Source organism: Passer domesticus, chromosome 4, assembly GCF_036417665.1.
Source record: "Passer domesticus isolate bPasDom1 chromosome 4, bPasDom1.hap1, whole genome shotgun sequence".
NCBI lineage: Eukaryota > Metazoa > Chordata > Aves > Passeriformes > Passeridae > Passer > Passer domesticus.
Genome location: NC_087477.1, coordinates 17,539,660 through 17,548,930, shown reverse-complemented (window position 1 = coordinate 17,548,930; position 9,271 = coordinate 17,539,660). Strand labels below are relative to the sequence as shown.

General features: G+C 41.5%; 1 protein-coding gene across 1 annotated transcript in view; it reads left to right on the top strand.

Moving 5' to 3' along the window:
• Positions 1-598: 598 nt before the first annotated feature.
• IL21 (interleukin 21) overlaps positions 599-9,271 on the top strand; it is a 28,782-nt gene continuing 20,109 nt past the window's right edge. Inside the window, exon 1 of the mRNA XM_064416438.1 lies at positions 599-872. Coding sequence (XP_064272508.1) covers positions 855-872 — 18 coding nt within the window. The 5' untranslated portion in view covers positions 599-854. The remainder of the gene's footprint in view (positions 873-9,271) is intronic.

The following is a 9,271-nucleotide window of genomic DNA, read 5'->3' as shown; positions in this document are numbered from 1 at the left end:
CTTCTATCCCCCAAAAGCAAACCCCTTTAATTTTTTGTTTAGAATAAATCACTCTAAAACAGGCTTAAGGATTTTAGGAAGAAATATTCCCTGAGGATGATGCCAGGTTTTCTCAACAGGACGTTTGACTATGAGCTCCTTTTCGTTTGACATGATACATGCCCTCAACTACACATTTCATTTCATGAAAATTTGGGGACTTTTAAAGTCTAACATCCAAATTTGAATCCAGAGGAGTCAAGCACAGTCTATTTAATCAGTAAAGTCTCTCACCTGTAGCTGGAGACTTCAATCTTGTTGTACTGATATTCTCTATTTTATACATCTAATTTTTTTCAGTGTCACATCACACCTTTTAGCGATCTTTGCCCTGAAAAAGTGGGTGTCTCCTGGCTCCTGCAAAAGTTCATTCCAGTAACAGGTGTTTATGACCTCTGTATGTTTTTCATCTTGAACAGATCTTAAAAACTATGTTGCAAATGCCAGTACTATCCTAATGCATTGCTCTTTTCTGTCTAATTTAGTTGCCATGGTAAAGGTTCCATGTGGTTGATGGGATACACGGCAAACAAATGTTCCTGTGAATCTCACTTAAATTCTGAGTAACAGAAGCCCCCACAAGCCAACAGATGTATTTAATACACAGGCAGAACCAGTTAGGCTGAATTTGTTTTAAGAAGCCTCTTTGCAGACCTGTTTCTTCTTATACCAAAGAAATGCAGAACTGCAGATATAGGCTTTTGTCTTGAAGCCATTGATGGAGGAAAATTGTTTAATCATCTTTTTTTTCCCTTGGACACTCTCGTGTCAGTATTAGCATTTGCAATTTTATGGATCAGTAATTTGGAAGGAGAATGCACACTAAAAAAAAGGTAAGACTACAGATTAGTGTCTCTAGTTTTGTGAAGACTTTAGCTCTTGTTTAAGGGGATGTTCCTGCTCTGCATTTCTAAGGGTGGAATCTGGATCTGCTGAAGAGCAGATCTTTCTGAATAACTTCATGTGCAGACAGGTATATTGTGGATTAAGACTGATGGGTGCCCATATAGATTATCTATTTTTATTCTTTCTTGTGGAGGTTACCAAAAGAGAGAAAAAAATCTTGCAATGGTGAATACTTCTACTAAATATTGAATTTCTAGGATGCATAGACAGACTTTGTCTAGCACAGTAATTCTTTTTGCATATTTCTGACAGAAAAAGTGGTTAATAATCTCCTGCAAATCTTTTTCCCCCCCAAATTTAATTTTGTCTAGATTAAATATTAGACAGTGCTCCGCCTCTCACAAGCCCTTTCAGGAAACCGTTTTCTCCTTTATTATTCAATCAAAAAGATGATGTTTGAGAAACTGCAAGGTTGTAGCCAGAGACATAAATCAAAATTAAGGATCCCTTTCTTAGTCCACTTAGACTAACACTTCAGCATATGTATTGAGTTCTATAATGTCCATCTAAATCCAGTGATTTAAAGGAAACTACTCTTTCTGACAAGAGCTTATCTCTGGAAAAATAAGTATTCTTAACTGGAGCTAACTTGAAGTGAAATCCTAGTGGAGATTAGGCAGACTTTAGTTATTCCTATAAACTAGAATTAGGGGTTTTGGGGTGTTGTCTTCATAACACCAATGACAAAATCAAATGTGGTATGGTATATTCATGTTCTCTGACTCCCAGTTGATATCAATCTGCAGCCAGACCGTGTGCAATTTGTAACAGTAGAAATACACAGCCCAAACCCCTGTGATGCCCTAGCTGCCCACACAAGTTCCCTTCTGTGCTCAGCACCCAGGACCTGTGTGTTACTCTCTGACATTGAGAACAGACCCTGTCCCAAGCCTGCAGCCGACAGCAGGAAGTCTGCTTTGGCTCTGGTAAAGTGAAGCTAAAAGAAAGCCAGACCTGATTTTCTTGGCTGCAGATACGCTGAAAGAAATCAGTGAAAAATCCGAGGGCAACCTCAATCCACGCTGTGGCTGTGGTCTGCAGCAGTCACTACAGCTGCTGTGGTGTGCCATGAATTCCCCCTGCTCTGCTTTCCTGCTCTCACTCGCGCTGCGGTGGATTTTCTGCCCCAACCCTGCTCACCCTGGTAAAGCAGCATGGCCAACAAAACCATCCTGGATCATCTCCAGCTGCTTCTGATCGTTGATTGCCACTGGGCAATTCCACACTGCTTAGAAAGAACATCCCGTGCAATGACAGTCAAAGCAAAGGCCAGCAGACAGCCTGAATATTTCTGCGTCATGGAGGACTCCGTAAAGGGCAAATTCTTCCACTTCTAAAAACAAGAATTCTTCTCTTCTTATTCTAGGTCACTTGTGGAACCACACAGATAACAGATCTCAACAATATGTCACTAATGATAAGGTCTGGGGCTTTCAAAAGTGTTTTTGAAGGCGGGCATTTTATTTAGGTGTCTAAATAGAGGAGGCAGTTTTCACCCACTATTTCCAAGACTCACTTCTGAAAGCACTGGCTCTGCTATCACTGGTATACTTGGCTATTGAAAAATCAAGCAGGCTGCTCTGGGTGTTGCACCAGGGAAAGGAAAAGTGCAGTGGTCATTGTAAACACTGATTTGCTCAATAGGTTGGGACCAGCCACAGCACCCTGCGTGCCACAAACATTGCTATTTTCTGACTGACTGTGACCACACAGGACTGAGTCACCTAATTTGTAGCTGCCAGTGCAATGTAGGCAGCTCACAAGCTGGGAACAGCAGACTGGACTTTATCCCAAAACACACTTCTTAGCTCCCTACTCTACAGATTGTTGCAAGCTGTTCAACAGCTTGCAAATAACGAAGTCTAAGCACACACAGGCAAAGGATGATTTTGCAAAATATAGAATTGATCCTTGGCTGTACTGTGGATTCTGGAGCTTGGCACCTGGATGGTGCTTCCCCACAATCTCCTCTGTAGTTCAGCTATCCCCAGGGGAAAATCCAACAGTCACTATTCCAGATGGTAAAATAATTACTGCTGGCTGCAGAAATTATATGCCACTGAGCCATAATCAAAATATTGTTTTGTTTTCAAAGAACACTTCAGCTCAAAGACCACTGAGTCCATCTCTGACTGTGCTGTGTCTCAACACACAGGAGGAAAAATACATAGCCTTGTTTCCACTTTTCTGTGTTCTCACCTGAATGACTGGATCAAGGTCGCACAACCGCAGACAGAAGGAAAAAGATCTGAACAGGAATGGAAATGTGAAATACGTCAAATGGCATTCTTTTTTTTTTTTTTCTTGTTGTCAGAAGTGCTCAGGGGTTGTGGCCAGCCAGGCAAGAACAGGCAGGCTGTCTGCAGAACGGGACATTTGTGACGGTGAAGTCCTATTGGGGTTTTTTGGGACAGTTACATATAAGACAGCAAAGGAATGGCTCAGAACTACGATCCCCACCTACAATGTTTCTTTTCCTTTACACTTACGGTAACGATGTTTGGGCAACAGTTTGCTTTTTTCAGTTCCCACCTACGATTCATTGTGAAACTTGGTAAGATTGGCCATGCTATAATGTACTCCATGAGTATGTGGATAAAGACATTTTTCTTCAACACCTTTTTGCTGTATTCATGAAACTGTCCATTGTTTGGGTAATTCCTTAGGGGACAGAACATAGGTGGCATTGCTCTGACAGAAACCTTCTGCTATCCCTTTCATGTGTATGAAACAGATGGTTTCTGAATTAATTAGTCTGAAATCAGAGTTTCTACACTAACCCTCAACATGGGTGTAAAGGAAAGAAATTCATTGGCTATACTAAAGGACAGCTTTCTAAACTGTACAGTGAGTGCTTTTTTTTTTTTTTTTTTTTTTTTTTTTTACTTCGTAAGCATAAAATTCTTATTTTAGGTTGCCTAGACCTCTGATTCATATAAATGTAAATTTAAATTAACTTCACATTCACTGATGTTAAGTCACTTTATTCAATTCAGAACTTCATGGAATATCTGAGTCTTAGTCTGCTTAGTGAACCTCGACTTTCTACAGCGGCAACCAAGTAAAAACCTCTCTTATGCCATTCCCAGCTGCAGAAATTATATCTAAGGAAACACCCTCTGACAAAGTCTTCAGGAATAAACATTTCCAGTAGACGGTCAAAATAATTTTAAAGGCAACCCTGAATGAGAACTTTTGACATCTGATAATCTTTTCAGTACCTGTGGATTACCTGCTGCTGGAAAACTCTCACGTGGCTGAAGACTGCTTTGGCAGATGTGTTTATCTTTAATTGTCTGTAATTAAGACCAAACCTACAAAACACCTGTCTATACTACCTTCAGAAATACAAATCTGTGAGCAAATTTTTGTTAGAATAAAAATTTACTGCTATTCATGTATGGGATTGCAGAATGTAAGGCAAAACAGTAGAAGTGACAAAAGATCAGCCTACATCTTTATATTTCACTTCATTAAAACAAAGGTATCTTTAAATCCCTTATTAGGCTGCCTTGTTCTTTTTAGAGCACTTTCTTATTGTCATTCACAGGCTTAATGTGCTTGTGGGTAGTTACAGCTTTGGTCATCTCTTACTCACCATCTGGGTAGAGATGTACATTACCAGGGTACATGTCTAAGCTGTAAGACATGGCCTGGGCCATGAAACCCATAGAAAGTGTTAGTGAACGTTCTCAGGGTCCCTTTAGCCACAAAGCAGCACAAGTTTTCATACACTGACATGAGCTGGCAGGGAACAGACGGACACCCACTTGTGCCCATGTGTGAGTTCAGTGACCACAGAGCCCTAAGGGATTTCTGGAGGTGCAGGTTTTGACACTTGTAGACAGAGAGCTCCTGGCTGGTCTCAGGTTTCGGGTCACTGAGGGAAGGGGGGCACCAATGTGCATGTGAAATGAAATTTTAGCACCCTGGTAGGAACTGCAGTGCTCATGTTGCTGTAGCTTTTGTGACTTATGGGTGTGAGTGAATCCAGGTTTGTGAAAGAAAGCTTTCATTTCTGCCCTTAAGAGCTGGTTGCTTACCAGTGTGACAGCTCATAGACTTAAAATACACCAAAAGCATGAAAAATAAATATATTCTTTTCTCTCTGTGATATATTCAGCTTGAAATTCAGTTATTTCAGGGGATTTCATTTTTTCCCACATGAATATGACTACCCTTAGAATGCTAAGAAGAATATCTATTATACACTAGAAGAACAGTAAATTCCCCCAAACAAAGCACACTAGTTTAATAATGTAAAATTATTTCTAAATAAATGATAAACAAATCATATCTACTATCTTTGCAATAGATGTGGTTGGTAAGTATATGAAATGCAGCTGTAATAAAATGTGTAGATTGTGAAAATTTGGTTAATCTTAGAATAATAGAATGGTTGGAAGGGACCTTAAAGCTCGTCTAGTTCCAACACCCCTGCCTTGAGCAGGAAACCTTCCACTAGACTGGGCTGCTCAGAGATACATCCAACCTGGTCTTGGAGCACCTCCAAGGATGGGGAGTGCCAGCTTTTCTGGGCAACCACTCTTTGTGCCTCACCACTCTTACAGTAAAGAAGTTCTTCCTAAATCTAATCTAAACCTACCCTCCTTCAGCTTAAAGCCATTCTCCCTTGTCCTGTGTACTTGTGAAAAGTCCCTCTTCAGCTCTCTTGTACCTTTACATACTAGAAGGTGCTATAAGGTTTCCCTGGAGCCTTCCTTCTCCAAGCTGAACAACCAAAGTCTCTCAGCCTGTCTTCACAGGAGAGGTGTTCCAGCCCCGTGATCAACTCAGGGGCTCTCCTCAGGACTAGTTCCAGAGACGGTTTGGCTGGCAGTGCTAGCAGAGCCTATCTGGGGAAACTGTCAGCACGTGGAGTTTATGTGCAGCTGCAGATGTCACAGCAGCACTGCTGCCGCTGTGCCTGTGCCAGCATGGGAAGTGTGCCCTGCCAGCAGCACTGCTTCTGGCCACACTCAGCACTGATCCCTCTTCATACTGCCCCCACCCTTCACGAGTATTAATTAAAAGTGATTCACAAAAACCTTTCACCAGGCAGCAGCTGATTTCTAGTCCAGACAGCCCTCAGTGAGAGAGCCAAGGAGCTCGGCCATCCGACCTCGTGTGCCCTTCCTGCAATTCACACCAAGTATGTCAGCACTGCCATAAATGTCACACCTCCTGTGACAGGGCTTCATGGCAGCCTCCACTGACTTTTGTCACCCTCTTAGTCACCCTTCTTCCTGGAGTTACCAGGCACTGCACTGACCTGCAGGAGCCGAGGCTGGAAGCTAAGCAGGAGGGGCTCAGGAAGAGGCTTGTGCCACTTCTCTGCTCCATCCCTCTCACCTGGGTAGCAAAGCTTTGTTACTTCACAATCCTCCCTGCAATAATTTTGAAAAAAGCCTGTTAGGGAAATGGAAAATTTTGAAGTATTTCAGTACCCTTTATTTACTACTGCACTTATATTTTTTTTTAATTTAAATCCAGTGCAATTTGTTGTGAGCTCAGGAACTTCCCTTACCCTCACAGACCAATCCCCTAAGTGCACCCAGTCCTGCCAGTCCAACAAACACTGCTGGGTCTCTAGAGGGCTCCTGCAGCTGGTGCACAGCTCAACTTCCACCAAAGCTGATCTGTGGACTCCCTCTTTGGGAATAATTTGATAACAGAAAACTGCTCACCATATAGAACTGGAAACAGACTTCACGCCAAACCAGACTTTTGGTCTGATTTAATCAAGAGGGACAGGAATTTTGGTGTAGGTAGGGGAATCACTGTCCTTCAAAGCCCCAAGAAAGCCAATGCACCACCAGATCCAAGCATCAACCCTGCTTGCCAAGCCTTACAGAGGCTGCAGAAACACTCACAGCCTTTGCCCAGGTGAAGGGAACTACAAGGTCAGGTCCAGCTTGAGGGGACTGAAAAGCAGCCCCAGCACCCAGCTGGGGTAGCCCTGGCAGCCTGTGGCACCAGGCACTACTCCTGCATCTAAAGGAATGCGTGACAGGCATCGCTGTCCCCCAGGTTTGACGTTTTCTTTTCATCCCTCTGCTGTAATTTAACTAGGGATGATGTTACCAGTGTGCCTAATGGCACTCAGCCTCACAAAGGTCTTGCCCTGATGACATTGAGGTTCCACAGCTTGTGTGTCACATAAAAAAGCAGTGCCTCACACTGGCTTTAAGTGTGTTGCATTTTGACTGTACTTATTGTTATGTTTTATTATATATTTACTTTTACTTATATTTTCTATAGTCTGATATATGCTTCAAATACTTCATGAAAGAAGCAAAAATAACTTTGTTGGTTCTAATTTACCAACAAAGTCATCTCCCAGAATGAATCAGTAAAAGCCATTTTCAAGTAAAATGATACCACATTGCCAGAATGACAAGCACAGAATTGCCTCACAGATTATAAACCAGAACAGAATTTGAGAAACCTCATGTAGACTTTCTACTGTGAATCATCCTTTTTTAAAATTATTTTTAGCTAGAGGTTGAAGATAGGGTGATTCATCCCATTCTGAAATTGTTTTATGTTTCAATACAATATAAATTTGTTTTCTGCAACATCTTTTAAGCAATACTGGGAGAGCAGAATAAGAATTAAATCAGTCCCAGTAGAAGAGAAAAACAAGTCTGGGGACAAAAGGAGGCATTTTCCATCTGAGATTTAGGAAGGAGTGGAGCAGCAATGAGGCAGTTTTACAAAATAGTCTCTCTCAAGGAAAACAAAATTAATCTGTTTAAAACAAAACCAAGGTTTCTGAAGGCAGAGAGAGAAATAGCCAGTATTAGGTGAAAAAGAGGAAACTGGGAGATATGGGCTTCACAAACAGTGAGGCCCTGGGAGCTGTTCCTTTGCCATCAGGGGAGCACAGGGCTTGTGATGTGGACAGGCCATAGCAAGAAATGAGCAGGATAAGTCAGGTTTGGGAGTGCATCTCTTGCCCATAATAAGGATGTCTGGCTTTGAGACTTGTAGCAAGGAAGCTGAAACAAACCCACAATTTTTTCTTGCTGAGACAGCCTGAGTGACTGTGGGTAGCCACTAGCTGTGACTAATGCCACAGAGATTCTTACCAGTGCCAACACCAGGCAGGTCCCACTTCTTGCAGCAGGACATACATGGCTGGCACTGAAGGCACTCACTCAGGTACCTCTTACCTACAAATTTAGGAGGAAAATATTGCCTGTACATTTAATCCTCAGAGCCTTGGGTAAACTAATGTATTTGGTGAAGTCATCCCAGGAAAACTTTTACCAGCCTTTAGTGTAAAGACCTGTCTTTACACTTAAACAACAAGAAGAACATTGGTGAGGAACAAGGCATTAATGAGGTCAAGGTTTCAGGTTATTTACTTCCCTCCTAGGTAATGGTCTATCAAAATATAAATCACCCCACCCTAGTTTCAAAACACCAACATGCAGCACTAAGGTGGGGCAACCCAAGGGCATTCCCTCCCTAGTGTTTTCTTAACAAAACATTATTCTTGATCTTTATTTAAGCAAGAGCAGTTGGGCACAGACACAATGTCTATGAGACCCACCTCAGAGAAAATCTTGATTGCTGCTTTATGTCTTGAAGCTCTCAGGGGACAGGGATTATGGGCAGCTTCCCTGTATGCCAGCCTTTTTCATTTCTAAGAGGCAACTGAGCTTTATCCTGCATTGCTGTGCACTCTATAAAGCAGCAAAGAAACAAAAAGGGAGATATTTTTTTTTTTTTTAATTGAGATGAAAGTTTTTAAATTTTTTGATTTCTAAAGCAAATAAAGTCCTTTGACATACACAAGACTGCTTGTCATGGAAGCAGTATCCAAAAGGAAACTCGCTCATTCTCTTGTGCAAGCTAAGTTAGAGAATGCGACCTCCTGGTGATTCCTCTTAGCTCCTAAGTAAATCCACCAAACCTTTCCCCTGAGCCTCACAATTCCCTAAATCTCAGTCTTGGCAAGGAAGGACTATGCATGTATTTTGTAAAATCTTTTGTAAGAAGACTGCATGAGTTTTGAATTGAAAGTCCTCAAGGCATTTAATAATTTAGAAATATTATGAAAATAATTTAGAAATAATATGAAAATAATTTAGAAATAATATGACAATTTGTCTTTTGAGTTACTTCCTACCGTATCCTCTTGATGAAATGAAGGCTGTACGCCTTCACCATTTTCCATTTAGATAGAATTCCACCAGTTTAATCAAAGTGAAACATTAGGTACTGTTATGGTCCTTATACCTTCAGATTTCCTTACTGATAACCCACATACTATCCGTTAACCCATTGCATCATTCACAAGAATAAACAACCTGGGCTC